Raw genomic sequence first — 22,209 nt, forward strand, 5'->3', positions numbered from 1 at the left:
TAGGTTACTGTATATGTTGGAGGTGCTACCTTTTCATAGTTCACTCTATATATAAAGCTTAACTAATACCTAGAAGCAGGTAGTGTATAAAAGGGAGTGAAGAAATTCTAGTGAAAAAATAAATAAAAACTGCAGAAATGAGATATTTAATAGTTACAGTAAAAATAGTTTTATTTGGTTACCTGCACGCTGAAAGGACAACTTTATGCGCTTTAAAACTTGTTTCTTCACAAACTAACGTGACATCGACTAGTGTCTCATTTTGTAACAATGAGTCGAATGCAGTCAGGAGGTGATTTTGATGATTGTTCCAGCGGAGACTGTAATGAGGAGATGCCATCTCATCTACCTTTAAACAAAAGAAAATGCATCCATAAAAGCAACGCAATTTTTGGTCCTGGTTATCAAATATAATTCTATATATTATATAAATTATGATGCACATTAAAATACATAGCTTCGTTATAGTTTAGAGTTTGGAGATCTCTGTAATTTTAATTTCTGTTTTAGAAAAAAAAAAGAATCTATCAATCTTTACTTCCATGCAGCTAGACAGAATGAGAGGAAGTTCTGATTAAATAATTTCTTATTATGAAACACGATATGATTGCAAAATATTAACAAATAGGTATATATAGATTAATTAATCCCTTATAAGTAGAAGTTAGTCATTTAAAAAAAAATCTAAAATAATTAATTTCTTTTTAATTAAGAAATTAAAAAATGAAAATTAAAAAATGAAATTGAAAATGAAATTGAGAAATTAAGAAATGGAAAAAATATTTTTCATAAAACTGTAAATTTATATTTTCAATCAGAAAGTACGTAATTTTTTTTTGTTGATTTAATGGCGTATATTTTATCTATTAAAATAATCAACAAGATTTAAAATTTTTAAAAATGTTGGCAATTCTACCCAAGAAGACCGACTTTTCGTTAATTTAATTTGGTTTAATATTGCTAACAGACATTGCACATTAAGAAGCATCAACCCTCTAACTTGCAGCATCAAACAAACCACGCTTTTAACTAGCCCCACACAAATTTTTTCGATTTTAAATTAGGCGTAACTCAAGAACGACTAACGTAATCTTCATCAAGTTTTCACCGCACAACTTCATATACACTACTACTGCTTATGTAAATTTCAATGAAATTGAGCAAGTAGTTCTGCAAATTTTCAAACTACATTATTTCTGCATAAAATCTTTATATATTTTATATATAAGAAACATTTTAATTGAATAGTATTTTTGTGCGCCTCATACATTAAAACGTAAAGAAAATTCATTTTCGCTCCCCACTTTCACGATACGACCGAAAATAAAAACATACTTTTCTTCGAAAAGTCGATAAAAAACATATATACAAAATACTTTAATAAAAGATATAAATAAATAAATGTATTTTTACTACATTATAAAGCAATATTAATAGGTTTAAGTCAAAGATAATTGAATATTAAACAATTCTGTTGCACCACAGTCACCTTATTATCGCCAACTGACCATCCTAGAGTATTCTGCGAGAAATGAATAAAATACAAAGACAGTTAAATTATCCAGGATGTTTTATGATATGTAAATATTATTTGCATACAACAGTATTACAACATTAAAATTTTTACTTGCTAACAGGTTATTTGCATCAATGTTCTACAGGTTATTAAATTCAATACCATTTGAAATTGAGTTTTATTTCATTATTCTATCGAATTAATTTTCAAGATAAAATGATAAAATTTTAAAAATATTTCTTTTAATATTACAAAGTATTATTAAACATTACTTATTTACTAGATTACGTTCGATAACGATGACTTTTTTAAAATTAATATTTGGGCAACCTATTTTTCCTTACTTAATTGAGATATTTGCTGTTAAGAATATTAGACTTATTATTTTACAATATTTAAACTGTATTTTTTACACATTTTTTTTTAATATTCCTGATGCTTACGTTGCAATCTGTTCAACTAGTGAACAATAAGCAACCTACCCTACGACCAAATGAGAAAAGGATCATGAGTGTATGACATATAAATGAGGTGTGGTCTTGTAGAGTCTCAGGCTGAACATTCCTGAGATGTGTGGTTAATTGAACCCCAACCACCAAAGTACACCGGTATCCACGGTCTAATATTTAAATCCGTATAAAAGCAACTATGTTTTACTGGGATTTGAACCTCAGAACCTTCGACTTTGAAGGTTATACATTTAAAAAGATTTAATTAATTTACTATTACTTTCTCTAACAATCTTTAATATATTTTACACTAATTTATTTACTCCTATGTATTACAAAAGACATATAAAATGTATGTTAACTTAATTGCCTAATAGCATTAATTAAAAATGAAAAGGTATGCTGAAGTAAACATAACGTTGGAGAGTTTATGCAATCAATAGTTTTGCATGATCTTTTCTTTACTCCATTGAACACTTTGAACAGATTTGTAAAATACATTCAAATTACGATAAATATTTATGTGATAAAGTTAAATATTTGATTTATACGTTTAGCATTTTTGATTAGAATGGAGAGCAAAAAATAATGGCGTCTAGGTTTTAACGCTTATTTTTTTTTACGTCTTGGCGGTATCTGCAAAGCCGCTTAGGAAGATCAATTAAAAATGCAAATGTAATCTATACAAAGGAGGAATCCAATTAGTTGATTCTATTTTATGAATAACAACATATATATATATGCAATATGGTATTTTATAAATATAAAATTCTAATTGGTGCTATGTAGAGAACAAATGTGTAATTTATGAATGGTAAATAAAAAGTTACGGAACTTACGGTCATTTTATAGAAAAAAAAACTGATAACAATTCTAGAAACTGAAAAATTGAGATTGTTTAAAATGTAACATAGTCTTTGATGTAAGGCTTACTTGTTATGGGATAACTGAAATCGCTTATAACTTCGGTTGATGCTTTTTTTTATTCTCCTTCCTAATTATAATAAAAATTGCTAAATTGATTTATATTAATTAAATCAGTAGATTTATCACAAACTGAACTGCTGAAAAACAATAAATTTTTTATGGAGACATAGATATTTTTTTTGTTTTGTTTGATGAAATTAATTACAGAAACTCGAAGCTTATGCTTAGGAATATGAAATGTAATTATTGTAGTATATGAAAAATGCCAAACCTGACCGGGATTCGATCCCAGGACCTCCGGATGAAAGACCGAAATTTATTTAACATCTCACCAATTCTGTTCCTAATAGGATATAATTGATTTGATGGAAATAATTCTACTAGAAATTATATATATATATATATATATATATATAAAATCCTTTCTTCAATAAAAGTTTTGCCTTTTTGGTAATTAGTAGAATCGTAACAGCAAAATTAGGGAACATAAAGGATGGTTTGAAAGAAATTTGCTAAACTAACAAACATTTAAAGCACTTTATTTTATTTTTTATTATTTTCTTTCTTTTCTAACCTCTCCCAGATTTTTAATTAATCTGTTTTATTTTCGTTGCAGCGTGTTGATAAAAGTTATAGAAAATTTTTGTGCTACCGTAATTAGACGTTGTCTATAAGTTAAAGATTTAGTTATTGTAGTCGAAAAATATAAAGACGGGATACACAAGCAGAGTGTATTCGAAAAACATGAAACGGTTTGAGAGTAAATAATTTTGCAATTGTTCAGATCTTCGAGGTTTATGCAGGCCTACAGTTTCAAGTTTTAAAAAATATCGAGGTAATACCTTTATTACATAGGTGACTCACACTTTTATACCCGAGAGGGGATATTTTATAGATGTAGGTGAAAAATTTAATTTTATCTAAAAATCACTTTATAATTAAAAGTTTGCCACTAATCATAAAAGAAAATTATGATACTGCAAAAATAAGAACGTTAAATTAAACGTTTTATTATTGCTTTGCATATAAAAGAACTAATGATTTTTAATAAGCGAACTGACAAAAACTGAAATCATATAATATATGAAATTTCACGGTTACCGAAAAATATTGAATAAAAGTAATTAAAGCTTAATAGAAGAAAAATATGAAACAAATATCACCAAATCGAATAAGAAATTTGTAATTATTTTACAAGTGATTACTATTCTTTATTTTCCACAACACTTTTCTTTTGTTACCTTGAAAACTGAACGTTTACATAACAGGAAGTAATAAACCATTTTTCGGAGAATCACAGCTGACGTCGACGGGATAGGTTGTCTGCATAGGAGTTCTGTGATTACAGGTTGTGTTTTGGTATTTTCCGTTGTTGCTTGTGGATTTTGATTTCTTGGGTTTTTTTGTTTGGGGATTTGTGTTTGTCTTAGGTTGTTTTAATTTTTGGTTTGGTTTGGTTTGGTAATACTCTGGAGAGTATGTTTTCAGGTGGATGGAGACGAAGTACTTTGTTCCTCTCTTCAGTTTGACAGCAGCGCAGCTATCTAAAGCAAGAAGATACCACCGGGCCCACCGACCACCACAGTTGTAGTTAAAGCAAAGGAGAAGACCTATGCGGACGTCCTCCGCTCCGTAAAGGGTGCGTTATCGCCAGGAGAGACGGGAGTTCTATCCTCAAGGCAGGGTCTGGGAGAACACTTGCATCTCCAGGTGCGTGCTGACGGTGATGTTGTAGAACAACTCAGCAGAGACATTATGGAGAAAGTCGAGGTTACCACTGTGGAATTAACTGGGAAAGGTGGCAGGAGGACTCAAGTTGTTGTCAAGGACTTAGACGTACTTACAACGAGGGATGAGTTCATGAGTAAACTTCGTAAGGTCATTGGGGAGTCAGTGTCCGTGGAAATTCTGTCAATGCAACCGGCCTACGGGTCAACACGAGTGGTCACTTTGCCGTGCCATCTCTTCTTGCGGAGAAACTACTATCCGACGAGCGCATCCGGACCATTTGGTCCAGACCGAAGTGTTCATTGTTTTGTCTGTGGTATGGCCGACCACGTGATGAGGGATTGCACACAGGAACCTCTCACCATGTAGATCGCACGGACATGCACCTAGAGGTCGAGTATATAAAGTGGCCCTACCTAAACGAGCACCATTAAAATGTACACAACTGCGCTGTGGTATCTGCAAGGGACAGCCTTATCCGGAAAGGGTGGGAGGCTCCGGCGTCACATCTTCGATGATCGGGTGGGAACTCTTTTGCAGTGCCGTTGGGGGGAAAGTAAAACCGTAGTCCTGGCGGAGGCTCTCTTTGGGGTTCCTCGGTGAGGCATTAAAACAGGAGTTCCGGTGAGGGGAACCCTTTGGGATCCCCTCATTTGAGGCTTGGCAAGTAAGGAAGACCGAGTCCCGGCAGCCTCTTTCTTTTTTTTCCTGTTTAGCCTCCGGTAATTACGGTTTAGATAATACTTCAAAAGATGAATGAGGAAGATATGTATGAGTGTAAATGAAGTGTATTCTTGCACAATCTCAGTTCGACCATTCCTGGGATGTGTGGTTAATTGAATCCCAACCACCAAAGAACACCGGTATCCACGATCTAGTATTCAAATCCGTGTAAAAATAACTGACTTTACTAGGACTTGAACGCTGGAACCCTCGACTTCCAAATCGGGAAGATGCATTCACCACTAGACCAATCCGATGGGTTAAGGTCCCGGCTGTCTGGGCGGGGCCTTGTGCCCTTCCAAGGTAGTTGGCATTACGAGGTAAGTCCGACGTGCTGGCACTCCTTGGAGCTGAGCTTATGCTTAGTCGCGAATCCAGCTCCCAGTGGCGGGGAAATTGACGGAGAAAAAAAAATCGTTTTCCAAGTATTTAAGAGTTTTTCTTAAAAATACTCGTCAATACAGAAATAAATAGTAAATAAATAAAATAAATAAGTAGATAGACATAAATAAATATATATATATATATACAAAAACATACACAAAATCTTTATTAATTAATGTGTTACATCGATAGGGCTGCTATTGATATTTAATTTTAAACCACCTTAGATTGATAAATATAAAAATAGCAAAGTTAATACAGAGAGTTTGGAAAGTCGCTGTACAGTATGCTTCAGAATTATTTGATGCATTCTGTTCTTTCGGTAGGCTGGTTACCCTGTGGGTTCGTTGGGCATTGCACAGTAATAAACCAAGACGTCAGTGATTGAGTTGTGATTGGATGTGTTTCGTTAATGAGAATCAATAGTTGCGAGAAACGTAATAATTCTTTCGGTAGAGGAACGTATTTTTCTGGCTAAACAAATCGTTCGTGAAGGTGACAAATACACTGATTTAGTGTAGTAGACGTTTTCTGAAAAGTTTGTTAATAACCCTGTTCTTCACCTCAGTGCTGTTCGAACTCTTATCGAAAAATTCGGGGCAACAGGCTCTACTGAAGACGCTGATCGAAGTGGAAGACCACTTAAACTAAACGAAAAGAAGGTGCTTGATATTTCGGATGTTATGGTCGAAACTCCATCAAAGTCAATGAATAAGTTAGCAAAGTAGCAAGATATCGGACTTTCTATCGCAAATAAAGCTGTAAGAAAAGAACTGAAACATTTCCCCTGCAAAATAATGTGTATTCAAGAACTGAAACCTACAGATCATGCCAAACACAAAAATTATTAAAAACACAAAATAATTGTTAATGGTTTAAACGTCATACTTCAAATTATTTAAACGATATATATCATATATCAAAAAGTAACTTTATCAGAAAGTAATTTATATTACTAAAACGCCAACAAAATTTCTTAGAACTTTGACCTTGTTAAATGATCTTGAATATTAAAGTGTAAAATCTGACAACTAAATTATTTAAACAAAATTATATTTAGTTTTTCTTTACAAGTTAAAATATTCACTGCAAATTATTATATTTGTATTTTGACCTAAAGGCGATTTGTTTGCGTAAAATTTAAAAATAATTAACAATAAAAGAGACTTTCATGAATTAATTGCAAAACACTTGTTATTTTTGAAAAAGTATCATTAAACCAGGAATATACAAATTTTATATAAGTTATATGCGTAGCATTTTCATATTCTGTGCGCATGTTTTTATTCTTCCTATTTATAATTTATTTTAAAATTAAAAACATCTACTAACATTTACTAAAAATTATAATTAAAATTTCTTTACTAAAATTTATAAAAAATTATTTAAAATTTCTTCCAATGTGTTGTTTTATATAATATTAACACAGTACTGTCACAGACTGTTACAATTCTGTATCAAAATTATATAAAGAACATATTGAAATAATTTTGGTAAATTTTAGTAAAAAATTTTAGGTTTAATTGTAAATTTTAATGAATGTTTTAAATTTTTTTAAACTTTTGACTGAACAAATATATTTTCTGTAAATGTTTAAAATTTCTTATATTTTATTCAATAAACAAAGTTATAAAAAGTAATAAAAGTGTAAAGGTGTTGAATAATAGTTGTATGTGCAAATGTAAATAAAGATAAATCAGAAAACATCACTGAGGATGGGCGTATGCCTGAAAGCACTCTAATGTAAAGGATATAAAGTAAAAAAAAAGTATGAATATTTCTTTAATTGATAATTCTTGGCGGATTGGCTGAAAAAAAATTAAATACATCTCTCTCTCTCTCTCTCTCTCTATATATATATATATATATATATAAAGAGAGAGAGAGAGAGGAGAGAGTTAAAGAAAAATAAATATATATATGTATATAGGCTGTGAATTTAGAAAACCTACCCAGTACTAGGGATTTCAAAAAATAATTTTAAATGCGCACATTGCACAAGTTGCGGCTCTAATAAAAATAATAAAAATATTACATTGTGGTCTAACATTAGACTATTTTGCAGAATATTTATATTCTGGTAGGTATATATTAGGTATATTTATGAAGCCGGCCTCTGCGGCGCGAATGGAACCGTCAGGCCTTTCATCCGGAGGTCCCGGATTCGAAACCCGGTCATACATAGCATTTTCACACGCTACAAAATTGCTATTTCACCTCATCCTCTGAAGCAATACCTAAAGGTGATTCCGTAAGCTAAAAAAAAGGTATATTTGTTAATGTCAAGGTCAGCCATGTATGAAATGGAGACATCGTTAGTGTGATTTCTATTCTTTTTATAAGCTAAGAAAAGGGAAAGAAAGAGCCACAAACGAGTAGATATGTATTTTATGTATCAACTGGAAAGATCTACCTAATATATAACAGACGTATATTTCATCAAATAATGTTCAATGGAAAAATTATTTAAAAAAATTACTTCTAAGACCTTCTTTTTAAAAATAAATTTTATTTGAAAAAATAGTGAATACTTAAACCCTGTAATAATTCACTTAAATCAATCAATCAATTCTATGTATTTTAAAATGCACATTAAAATGACTGGTATTATTCTACATAATAATTCATTTTTTCTGTTGTGATCCTAAAATTACGAATATTAATTAGTGTTAATATTTCTATATTGATTGATATTAACTCTCAATTATTTATTTACAATTAATATTATTATATCAATTAATAAATATTATTATTATTATCAACTTAAAGATATAAGCGAAGGAAATTCTGTCAAATCTTACCTTTAGTAGGATACAGGCTACGATTAATATAAAATAGGTAATTTGTTAAAAAAATAAAATAATAGATTTCCAGTTTGAGGTAAATTATAATATACCAAATTTTGTTTACTTTGAGTTTACTTCTAAAATTAATTATTAAATTAATCGTATTTAGATGTTGTCAATAACAATAGATCCTATAACGATATTTGAAATAAGCCATTTCTGATGTAACATCATTAAACTTTAGTATTGATATTATAATATTCATTTAAGAAAATGTTAAAATATTCTGGGTTTTGAGAGGAAAAATTCAAAATTATACAATTGTAAGTTGAAAATAATTTTAAATTAGTTTATCATTTATAAAAGAAAAAATCTTCTTTCTTTATTTTTCTGGAAAACCTAAAATATATTCAATAGTTTCTAAATGTTTTGAATATCTTCTAGATTCCAAACTTGTTAATTTTAATTAACGTTTAAGCTAAAAAAAATTATCATATTTAGGAAATAAAACACTTCTATTACATAACTATAAAAAAGGCAATTTGGTGTTTCTTTCTAAATCTGTTATTTTTAAAATTAGAAGACAGAAGAAAATCTGTTTAATTAAAATTAGAAATGTGGGTCGATTAAGTTAGCGGAAAACTATTTTAATAATATAAAAAAATAATTTTCCAATATAACCCGTAATCAAAGCAAACAAAAAACATAACAAATTTTCAGCAAAGGAGAAATCCAACGTTAACGAATCTGTCATTGCACAGTAGCCTAAGTTTTTCAACTCGACTGACAGAATTATCGTACTAGAATATAACGTATTAGAATATTATCATATCTTTGACGAATAATGCTAGCATCTAAATTTCCCGAAAGGCAAGTTTTATTGTGTAATTACTGGGTGACGGTTATAACCGAATGTCAGAATATTTTTGTGAAATTTAAATAACCGATTACGAAAATTATTGGTCAACGCGTTCTCTATTTCACATTTATAAAAGCTGTGGATTGTAGGTCCATAACTCAGACTTACATCGTCTAAGTACAAATGTTTGAATCATAGAAACTAAAGAACTTTTATTTATATGTTGGCGAACTCCAGAAAGGAAGTGATAAACTGAATTATCTCTGATAATCTTTTTTTTATCGACAAAATATTTGTCATAATATTTTTCTCTATAAGGAATATTCCATCAGTAACAACGGATGTAATCAAACGAATCAGGAAATCAAAGAAAATCCAACGTGTTTACGTGTTCGTACAAAATACGATTTTCAGAAAATTATATTAACTGCAAAATCTAAAAATGTAATAATGAGCAAATTATATTTTATTTTCTATAATTTTTTTTAACCTCATTTTTATTTATTTTCGTAATTTATGCGTTAGTTTTTCATTTCACACAGCACTGTGAAGCAAAATTAGTAACTATGAAAGAGATTTTGCACTTTATTACAATTGAATAACGATCTATTATTCTAACCAAAAAACATATATCGCTAAAAGATTATTTTTTAAAAATTTAAGAGGATATTTCATTTTATAATAGACTTCGGTTACAAAAGGGTAATGCAGTGCTGTTGACATATAATTTTAAATTTGAATGATGTAATTGCAGTACTCTTTTTTACTCGAACATTAAGAAAACTTGTTTAAGAGCCGTAATATTTAAGTTTAATTACAGACATCTGAAGGAAATGAGTACTTAAATTTTATCTTGTCATCAAACATGGAAGTACTAAAGTAAAAGATAACTCATCGTACTATAATATATTTATAATCTTAAGATCATCATTGAGACAATGTTCTTACATGGAGTACTCTTCTGCATGATACACTAGTTCGTACCGAGCCGGTAACATTACCATTCGTTACAAATGATGTTATTATGAAACAAATTGTTTGTATAAGACGGGTTGAATAGATCGTACTGTTTTAAGATGTTATATTATAAATAAACATTCTACTTTATGGAATAACTGAGCACTAATTCTATTTTGAATTAATAAAATATGATGCAAGCTTACTGTAATATCGATAATAATATAAATTTGTAATAAACTTTAGTGTAATTATCGCGTAGACACAGTTTCTTATCAATAAATACCGGCTTTATAATTCATAAAATTTTGTTGGATACTAAATTTATCAGTTTCTAAAGTCTGTTGCGTCCTAGATAAGAAGTTATTTGGAAAGTGCATTGGCCTATTACATATAGTTTTATTGAAAGAATACAGATTTTATTTTAAACAGATATAAGCTAATATAGAAATTCGACAGGACAGTCTAAAAGATTTTGTTAAATTACCGAATTTTTAAATCTAAAAAAGTATTATTAATGTCGTTAGTACTCGGATATTTCCTTTCGATATAACTTTTTAATGTTAAAATAAATAATATACAACTTGTAATATTATTCTATTTTAATTTTTTTTTTTAATCTATCTTCTGAAACAAAATGCCTTCAACACCATATTGTATGTTACATAAAGTGTTACTTTGAGATTATATTGTCTTATATCATGTTGAGGTGGAAGTTCAATTATATACCAGCATGCGGTTTTGGTTTGTTTCAGGTGGAAATTTCTGAGACAACTCTGTACAGCTGAATATAGACGACTAAAATACACTGGTATCATGGGCATTTAAATCGATCTAAAATTAACTATACATTTAACCGGTTGCAAACTGAGGTCACTGTTACAGAATAGTTATTTGGTGAAATAATATAATCTGGGATAAAATGTTTAATGGCTGTATTGCTTTTATTTGTAATCGGTACCTGTGAAGTTTTTTGTAGATTTAGTTTGACGAACACCGAAAACTAATTGAAAGTAAATAGGATAACTCACATATTATCAATAAATATGAAATGAAATATGAAAGAAAAAGTGTATATATTTAAAAAGTGGTTATATTAAGCATTGAATTACGCTTACATAAGCATCTGATGCTTATGTTATTACTTGTATAAATTAAGTTGAAATCTTAGGAATATTGAGTTATAACAAAATATAAATTAATCATTTGTCAATAATGTGCTTACATACATATTTACAAATAATACTATATGTACAATATCTCTCTCAACTAGGAAAAATCTAGTAATGTACTTAAAAATAATTAATTTAAATACGAAAACTCCCATATAACTAGAATAATATAGTAACTTAAATAACAAGGTAATTGTATTTACATTTTTTCTTCAACACTGGGATTATTTTTATTAAAAAAAATAATATAATAAGGGTAAAGGATTACATTTTAATGTTTCTACCTGTATATATTTTTACAAAAAAATGATACACACATGCACAGAATTCATTATTCTTTGGAGTTAGCTTTATACCAACATTCTTATCCACTTGTGAGTGTATTCTAGTGTAAACTCCTGCGTGTGGATTTGAGTATAAAAATTAACAAATATATCATCAGTGATAGTTTGTTATTGACTATCATTTCAAAATTACGAAGAAATAATTTAAACTAACAACGGAAAAAATATGTGATTGAAATTTCTAAAATTAAAATAACTGAAATTTATATAAAATAAACACTTATATCTCAACAACAAACTTAATAAAATTGAAGAAAAAAGTAACTGGCTTATTTTATTTTTTATATAATTAAATTACCTTAGAATGGATGTGTTTTTTTCAAGCGTTCATTATCACAAAATTATTGAAAACTCAAAGAATGTGTCATTTATATCATCTGTATAATCAATTATCAAGGTAATTATCTAAAAAACCACATCAAACATAAGTCTAATTTGCAATCTCATCAGTAATCATGCAAATAAAATTTATTTATTATTGTACCCTTTAATTAAATATTTAAATATAAATATATTATTTTGTAAGAATGGTAGTATTTTATAAACACGTCACTGTTCAAACAGTTTAGCATTAGAGAACACATTATTAATCTGGTGAACTAATTATTTTCTAATTATTTTGAATTTTAACTGATATGAATACTGCTATTAATAAATGTATATGAATTCCTGAAATAATATATATTTCATTAATACAAAACATTCCATTAACCTGTGGAATTTGATAAGAAATGTTTAAAATTACAAATATCCATTTTCAAAAATACATGAACAATATCTTCTCTCATCTCAGTATCACATATTGGCTACATCAGTAAATAAAACTTCCATAGATTTTAATTTTAGAGTTTTAACTGCGTAGTATGTTTTAGTTTATTGGAAATTTTGTGATATTGTTTAACATTTTCTGAAACGAAAAGTCCGAAAATTTAAACATCCTTTCACACAAAAATATAATTAGAAAATTGTGACTGACAAAATTTTTTCGTTAACGCTAGCATTTGTAAAACTGCATAAAAACTGTAAGAACGTCTGTTCATCCTCGCGATCGCAATGTGCATTCCATACTTCTATAACAGGTCTGTCGTAAATTCAGGTTTAATCTTCTTGCCCCAGTTTTTTAAAAGAAATCAAATGCAATAAAATAAAATGAAAATAATTTGTTATACAATGAAATCATGTAAATTATTTGTTTAAGTAAATGTTACTAAATATGAAAACAATAAAAGGTTAAAGAGAAAATTGAAAAGGGTTGAATTCAGCAAGTTATTGTCTGTAAAATAAAAAAATAATTAACGAAAATTAGTACAAAGTAAATGTAAAAACTAATGATAATGAAATAAAAGAGAGATAAATTAATACAAAACAGAAGAAAAAGTTATATAGTGTCTGGAGGTGGCGATTATACTGTAGAAATTCTCAAAACCATAATTATGAAAATTCCAAGCAGATACTTTAATAATTTCAGTGGTAGAAACTTATCTAATTATTGACTGAAGAAATCTTAACTTTCAGTTAGTACTTTAGTAGAACAAATACGAAGATTTTAAGAATTTTTAAAGTATGATCCAACATAAAATTTCCCTCGTAAGCGAAAAAAAATGAATGACAGAAAAAAATAGAAAATTATAAATTAGTTAGGAATAATTGGCGAATTAGTAGTAAAGAAAGAAATGAGTAACACTAGAAAGCATATTCATGAACCTTTTTATTTCATTGCTCATATTTTTTTTTTTACTTAGCACACATTTTTATGGAAATTCGGTTGAGCAACCTGTTGCAAATATCAGAACTCATAATTTTAGAGTATGTATTTTTAATTACAGATCAAAGAGCTAATTATTTTTTTTAGTTTATTTAAAAAAAAAATAATTTGTTATAGTTTTTATTGAAAAAACATTGTTCAGGTGAAAAATATCATTTAAAAAAAACAACACAAAAGTCGTTACATGCAATACAAAGCATTGTGCAAACCATATAGTAACGAAAAGAATAATGGTATAATAGAAGAAAAGATATTTCATATGATTTGGTTTTACGATTATTAATTATTATAATAAATGATATTAAAAATTAATGCTACTTGCTGAAGTGGTACAGGTTATTCCGTGCTTGATGATTAAACAGCGATCTGGATTTCTCAAGGTTCAGACGTTTTTGCATATCTTTATGCTTTTATTAAGATTCTCTTATTGTTTTCATTAGCACAAAATGCTGAAGCGTCTCTGATATAACAAGAAAAGAAAAATATCTTACTAGGAAGAGGATACTTCTGAAATAATAATAATTATTTTGAAAATGTTTAGATAAAGATAAAATCCCTTTATTTGAAAAACTATTTATTTTTAATACTTGTCTCGTATAAGTATTTTTTTCTCGGTCTAAGGTTAATCCTTAGCTTTAATGATTCAGTAAATTTAACTAACCCAATGTATAGATTTTATATTTTCAGTCTTTAACTTTGTACTTCTTTTATTTTCCTAGCGTGAGTGCTCTAGAGCTACGGTGCACCATAGCTAGAGCTAAGGAAAGATAGTCAGTCAAAAAATTAAGTATGGCTTATTTTGCATTTCTCAACGTTTCATGACCCAAAACAAAAAAAGAAGTCGGTGTTAATGTTCGTTCGTACTTATGAGGTCACATGCTGGCTAATTTAAAGTTTTTGTCTGGATAAACCGATTGTGATGAAATTAGATACAGAGACTCGTGTGTATGAGGCAAGTTGTTGGTAAAACTTTAGGATAAATATCTCTAAGTGGTGGGATAGATAGTTTTATGGAACCAATTTTCTCAAAATTTAGCAAGCCTAATCCAGCTTTATAATAAAGTTCAGTACAAGCGTGCATGGTTATCTTACCATTTAAAAAAAAAAAATTATAGCATATCTTTCAATAGAATTTTTTATGTTTTCCTAAACATAGTAGTAGTGCAAGTGACTCAGAAAACATGCATTGGGGACAATATTGTGAATGGAGAGGCCGATAAAATTTTAAAAATATATCGATTTTTGAGTTTTTTAAAGTTTTTTGTTTATTTTTATGTATTCCACAGTTTAAATAATCTTCTTTAATTAATGAATAAAGGAAACAAAGAGGGAACTGGGATATTTTTATAAGAAATCCAATTTAATTATGTTTTAACAAAACTCCCTATGTGGTAAAGTCACCCTATCAGCTGTTGTAAACAATTCTTTGCGATTGAAATCCAGAAATAATTGTATGTCCTGGTGTTTTTTAATCGGATTAAAATTCCTAAGGTATTGGTGTACTTTCATCATTAAGTTTCAGGTTAATGATGATCAGCTATGATCTGAGGTCAATACCGCTGTTAAACTATAATTGAGCTGATAGTTTTTCACTAAAAAAGTGTTAAAATAGCAAAATTTGCCTAACTTGACTGTAATTTAAATAGAATAATAACATAACTAAATGAAATCGTGTTTTATTTTAGTCAATAATTAAACGGTTCTGTGTATCTCATACATATATCTTTACAAATTTTCAAATAGATTTCTGTTGATTTTAAAGAAATTAATTATTTTATTTTACTGATGAAAATCTATAATTACTATTGAGAATCAAATCTAAACAACGTTAGTACGTAAAGTAATTATTTTTATGTAGCATTTTCAGCAAATTCGTAGCATATTTTTATTGAATTTTTATCTTCTTAGTCATAAATTTCGTCAGCTATCCATAACTTTGTATGCAAGTTTTTCTTATATAGAAGGAATTGGCCATACCCTATAATAATTGGTTTAAGATACATAATTACAGCCAAGAATTTGTATAGGAGAATATTTATGTAGCAGAAGTGGTTAGTTCAATGCAGTTTTAGACTTATGACATTAAATGTAAGGGAGTAATAAATTGATTGAATATATCGGTTGATATAACTCAGATTAAACAAATAAAAAAAATGAAGAAAGCGGGTCAGAGAAGACTCGGAAAGCGGGAAAGCCGCCAGACGAGCCATCAGTGTACGTGCGAGTATGAATCTTGAACAGTGTAGGCAAGCTGTTCGAGAGGATGCTGATCCAGGAGGTTACAAACGGAGGTCGAGGAGAGAGGAGGTTTGAGTGACCATCAATTTGGTTTCAGGACAGGGGGCACCCATCGTGGATGGCATCAGGAAATTGATGACGACTGTAGACAGGGCGGATTGCGGGAGTCCACTTAGGAGGTTGATTCCGTTCGTGCTCCTAATTAATGTAAGAAACGCCTTTATTAGTTTATATTGGGTGAGCATTTTTGATGAGCTCAAAAGAAGAGGAAACCTACTTGACTTGGTCCATGACTACCTGTCAGACAGGTTGGTGAATGCGGGAAGGGTCGACAAAAATTTTGTGTCCATGGTCATCAGAGGCGTTTCCCACGGATCGGTTCTTGGGACCCTCCTGTGGAAATGGCGGAATCTAGGAACAGCGCTTGGACACGGTGGCTTCGTACGATTAAACTTTGGGTGGTGAGAACTTAACGTGAGGTGGGGTGCTAACCCATTTCCTTACGGGATATGGGTGTTTCGGGGATATGGGTGTTGTGACGAACGGAGTCAGACCTGTGTGCCTACTGTGGACAGGTTGACTCACTTACATCTTCAAATGCCACCACTGGGAGCAATCGCGGGCAGAATGTTTTCAGACTCTGGGACAGCAAAATAACGTTATGGGCTGCATGTTCAGGTCCAGGAAGAGCTGGACTATGATAGAGTACATGATCACGGACATCATCAAGTGTATGCTGGCGGATGGGCAGAGCCTTACGACTACTCTCCGGGAGTGGGCGACGGGGGCCCACCTGGGTTGTCGCATGCTGATGACTCCCGGTGAACGTCAGATCCCGCTAAGCCGGCAGTACGTGCATCCGGCACTCGTCACATAGTAACAGTGTTCATGCCTCGCGACCAGGTCGAATTCCTATGGGAAGAAGGGGGAAGTTTTGTAGTCGGTGAGAGCCCGACACTATCGTCTGTTGCGGTCAGACGGTGGCTGGTAGAACTTTTTCCTCCTACGAAAAACGAAAAAACTAAATAGAAACATTAAGTCTCTAATAAGTTTGATCAGATTTTTTAAATTTATTTTTTATATTACTACGAAATAAATTAATAAAAATATTTTTACCCCATTTAAATTGTAGGAAAAATAAAGTTAATTAAATAATAACATTAAATTTTATTTATAAAAATGAATAATTCGTTACGTTTAATTATTTCTTTTTTATTATGGTAACCAAGGTAAGTCTATATAATTCATTGTTAGAAACTGTGTTTTGTAAGTTAAGTTTATTGTTTCGTCGGTTTGTTTGGTCACGTATGTTTAAATGTGTAAGCGAGTACGAGTAGAAAGGAGAATCGATATAATCAGAATTTACATTACTTATTCAAATTACAAATGAATAAAGATTAATCAAGGACAAGTACGCGTTCTTCGTGTGTGAGAAAATAATATCCGGTCCATGTGGGCATTGATTATTTCATCAATTACCATAAATCACCATTTTATGCATGAATTAAGATAAGATCTTGAAAGAAATATTTTTAGTAATGCAAACTTTGCTAAGAAAAAAAGAATAATTTTAAAATTGTAATAAGTGTAGAATTAAATTTTTACGTAACAAAATTCAAACGTATAAAATACAATCGTTGAACAATTTAATTAATCGTTTTTAGAAAATATGCAATTAAAGAACAAACCCTGTTTAGTCTTCAAATATTTTAAACGAATAACGAATAGAAATACTTTTTTACTTCGTTCAGTCGGTTCTTGAGATGTACTTCATATTAAAAGGAAATTATTTATTTACTGTGTATCTATGAAACCTTTTGTTCGAAGATGGTCAAAACGGTTATCCAGAAATTTATTCCGCAATCTACTTATAAAATGATTTTTTCTTAACTTATTTCTTGGATTTATGGAACGTTACCCGTTTTAAAATATATCAATTAACTAGTTTAAAAAGAACACTAAGAAAAGCAAGTTACTCAGCAATAAAGAGCAACATCTGTTTAGAATAATATTATTTTGCTATTTTTTATTTTGTAATTGAAACAGCCCCGTGGCAAATAGATTTTTGTAATTTTTTTCGAGATTTGCGACTTAATTTATTAAATATTTTTTCTTTGCGTTTGAAATAAATAATTGTGTTTTAGAAAAATGTGAGAATAGCAAATAGTATCCATTTCTTTTTATATCATTTTTTTTTGGATTCGGGGAAAACAATTGTTTTGTGAGGAATAGCTTCACACTGTAAGTGTTTGTCGGAATTTGTATTATTCACAATTTTTTTATATCATCACGTTTTTATTATAAGGAGATGCACTATTATTATTAGTGTGATAAGTCTGTTAGAATAAATTCATCAAACTAATTTAATACATAGTTCAGTAATATTATTTCAGTTGTAATTTATGAACATAGTTTGATTTCCACAGGTCACCTAGGTTCTACCGATAGAAATTAATAATGGGACGACTTTAACCAAATACCCTTACCAGTTTTGCCACACATATACACCCACAACGAGGTCAACTATTATGATACATGCATGATTTGGCTAACTTATGTATAAAGCGCAGTATTACAAAATTAAATTAATAACTTATTGAATTGGATTGCAAATTAAAGCTTACAAATAAATCGACTAATGAAAGAAGCCACGGTATAGTTGTTACGATTTTATTTAAAAATAGAAAAGCTTACTTAAATATAAATATATATTATTAAAAATTGATTTAGCAGCAAGATATTCGCTATTTGCATTTGAAGAATCTGCAGAAAAACACAAATTTTCGGCTTTTTTTAGTATATTCAATTTCCGATCTTTATTACTTCTATAAGAGAACGCTTTAAAATATGTCGTTAATATGTACTAACGTAATATATGAACGTTTATGTATAACCCATTTTATCAATTTAAATAGATTTAAAAAGTTTTTCGGGGTTTTACAAAAAAAGTTGTACAATATTCGTAACGAAACATATTGACAGCAATAAACAATTTTATACAGAAATTTAAATAGGTAGTTATCTATAAATGATTATTTATAAAGAAATTAGCAAATATATACGGTTGTTAATCTGAGGTAATGGATTCACCTACGATTGAATATACTGCAGTATACGACAATAGTCTAGAGTGATCCTCAGCACAGTTTGGAATAATTATATTATTTTAAGAAATGTAATAATTTAATATTTCATTCAGTAGCCTGTAGAAATATTAAGTCCAAATTTTCCTAAAGAATAATACATAATTTATATGCCGAGAGTTAAAATAGGTGTTTAATTGATACGTATTCTTTAGTGAAGAAAAACTGCATTTGCTGTATTGGTAGCATACACATTATAAGCTCTATAATTTATGGTTATTTGCTATTGTAAATTTATTTCGATATGAGAACTATGTTTTATTTTAAATGTTAATTAGTTATAACATAAACGATTATTATAATTCTTCTAATTTTTGATACATTCATTTTGACTTCAATGAGCTATCCTCTTTAATTTGATGTAGAAGAATGTATATATTTCGAACTATTTGTTAAAGAATTATATTACAACTCAAACACAGGTGACTTCTTCCGTTACTCAGATTATAATTTGGTGATTTCTCTTTTTTTACTGATAAATGCTTATAATACTGGAATACTAGAAATATAGAACTCTGTATTACAATAGTCAGAGTGTTACCGGACTATGAATCTCAACTTAATGAAAGTGTTAGCGAGTTTCAGAATCCATCAATCTGCAAAATCATACATTAATTTAAACCTTCCTTAATAAGGAAAGAAAAATTGATATAATACTATCCCTATATGATCAAAATTATACGTCTTCGAAAAATACCACATATAATAGAAAAAGAAAATCTAAGCGTTGCAAAAATAATGATAACTAAACTTCTCAGCTTATTAAGTAGTACTTCATCGAATAGCAAACCGAGTGTTCACTACTTAATCTATCTGATAGATTCTTAACAAGCTCAGTGTAAAGAGAGTACTAAAAACACAGCTAAAATCATATTTGGAAAAGGTGAAGAATTTAAATAAAGAATTGAAAAATAAAGAAAAATAGAAGATTTAGTTGGTATCAGTCTCGATTTTACTTTAAGACGAAAGTATTTTGATTTATAATGTAACGGTATTATTCAAATAGATGTTTGAAGTTGTTTTTTCGTTATTTTTTGTCAGCTAGATTGTTAGAGAGTAATTTTTATAGGTCCGATGTTATTTTGATATTTAAAGTTGTTCTACACAATAATTAGCGCGAAAATTTTTTTAAGCGAAAATAAAACCTGACACAATGTTCTCGGAATTGGCAACTGACAGTTTGTTTACATCGATTCTCTGCAATAATTTCTTATTTTTATCAAGATGCAAGTTTCTAGTCGTTTCATTCAGTGATTAGATTTTTCTTGTATGGGCAGCTGCTTTAGAAGACATGTTTTAAATAAGGGTAAAATAAAAAGCCATTATTATTTCTTCATTATCCTTGACTATTTCCTGCCACTTTTTCCGTCATTTAAGTTTATTTAGATCTTTTCTTTTTTCTCTTCTTTTTCTTAAACTCTTTACACTTTTAAATACTAACCAACATTTTCTGAATCATTTATTTTCTTCTGTCTTAAAAGAATTTTTCTATAGGATTAACTGCCTCAACCTCCTAATTAAAAACTATGGTAGGATGTATGTCTTTTTTGTGGGATGTAATACGTTCATTTTTTAGACATTACTGACACTACTTTATCTATTAATTTTTAGCGTGTAGTTTTATCGCGTTTGTGTCTTAATCCTTCATTTTCACGAGCCATGTTATGTCTAAATTTTATTTTGCGCTCCTCTCTAATTTTTACTAGTGTTTTGATTCACACTGATCCCTAAATCCTACTAACATAAAAAGAATATCTAAATAGTACGAGACATTAAAAATCAAATGGGAATGTTAAAAATAAGTTTATTTATGATCGGTTAATAAATATTTGTTTTAGGGTCAGTGTTAGTTACTGTTACATACGTTAAGGGTATGTAGAAACCCACCGGGTTGGTCTAGTGGTTAACGCGTCTTCCCAAATCAGCTGATTTGGAAGTCGAGAGTTACAGCGTTCAAGTCCTAGTAAAGCCAGTTATTTTTACACGGATTTGAATACTAGATCGTGGATACCGGTGTTCTTTGGTGGTTGGGTTTCAATTAACCACACATCTCAGGAATGATCGAACTGAGAATGTACAAGACTACACTTCATTTACACTTATACATATCATCCTCATTCATCCTCTGAAGAATTATCTAAACGGTAGTTACCGGAGGCTAAACAGGAAAAAGAAAGATTTAGTAAAAGTATGGAAGTATGGATTCCTATGTATCTGAAAGTAGGGCTTACTTTATTGCTATACAATAATATTATATTTAGCAATATTTAAATCTTACACAAATAACTCTAATCAACAATTGCGTTCTGCATTTTATTTTAATGTTCTCTTCTTTGATTCAACCTCTTTCTGGAGATGAGTTCGTTAAATCCAGTAAAAAATAAAACTACTAGCAAACAAAAAAATCTACTTTAGTAAATCTATATGGCGTTTACTTTTTACTTTCTTGTATGAAGTAAAGGAAGTATTATGATCGCGAAAAATTTCGATTTTAAGATTTCAACGGAAATATCCATTTTGACCATCCCTGAATCCATTTTGACTAGTTTCGGCGTAACGTCTGTACGTACGTACGATTCTCACATAACTCAAAAACTGTTAGCCGTAGAATGTTGAAATTTTGGATTTAGTACTGTTGTAACATCTAGTTTTGCACCTCTCCTTTTGATTGCAATCGACTGGACCAAAAAAAGCCCAAGATCCCAAAAAATTGGATTTTGGATTTTTTCGTAACTGCAGTAATAAGCCCTTATTGAGAACTTTTCAAGATGTATCATAAGTGGTACTTATTTTTATTGGTTCCAGAGTTATAGACAAATAAAATTTGAATTAATGAAATATTTTGTCTTACAAGGAGATGGCACATAGGTATGTATACTTCATATATATACATTTTTTAACTTTCTTTTTTTTGTATAAATGTATTGATTTATTAATAATTATTAATCTCTGATTATAAAAAAATTGCAATAAATAATAATTCAATAATATAAAAAAAAGTATGAAACATCAAAAGTTATTAGTAAAATAAAATTTTACGTACTATTAATTTTAATACAAAACTGTTTACAGAGGTTAATAATTATTATTAAATCAATATATGTAAATTTAAAAAAAAGTTAAAAAAATATATATGCATATGAAGTCGGATACGAACCGATGTGTGCGTGGTTACCGATCTAACACGTTCTCAGTTACACCAATAACTACTTGAGGGA

At 29.5% G+C, this 22,209-nt stretch overlaps 1 protein-coding gene across 1 annotated transcript in view; it reads right to left on the reverse strand.

Moving 5' to 3' along the window:
* lov (BTB/POZ domain-containing jim lovell protein) overlaps positions 1–22,209 on the reverse strand; it is a 230,493-nt gene that overhangs the window by 68,119 nt on the left and 140,165 nt on the right. Inside the window, exon 3 of the mRNA XM_075354833.1 lies at positions 183–349. Within this exon, the coding sequence (XP_075210948.1) occupies positions 183–340 (158 nt within the window). The 5' untranslated portion in view covers positions 341–349. The remainder of the gene's footprint in view (positions 1–182; positions 350–22,209) is intronic.

This window comes from Lycorma delicatula, chromosome 1 (genome assembly GCF_047948215.1).
Source record: "Lycorma delicatula isolate Av1 chromosome 1, ASM4794821v1, whole genome shotgun sequence".
NCBI classification, from domain to species: domain Eukaryota; kingdom Metazoa; phylum Arthropoda; class Insecta; order Hemiptera; family Fulgoridae; genus Lycorma; species Lycorma delicatula.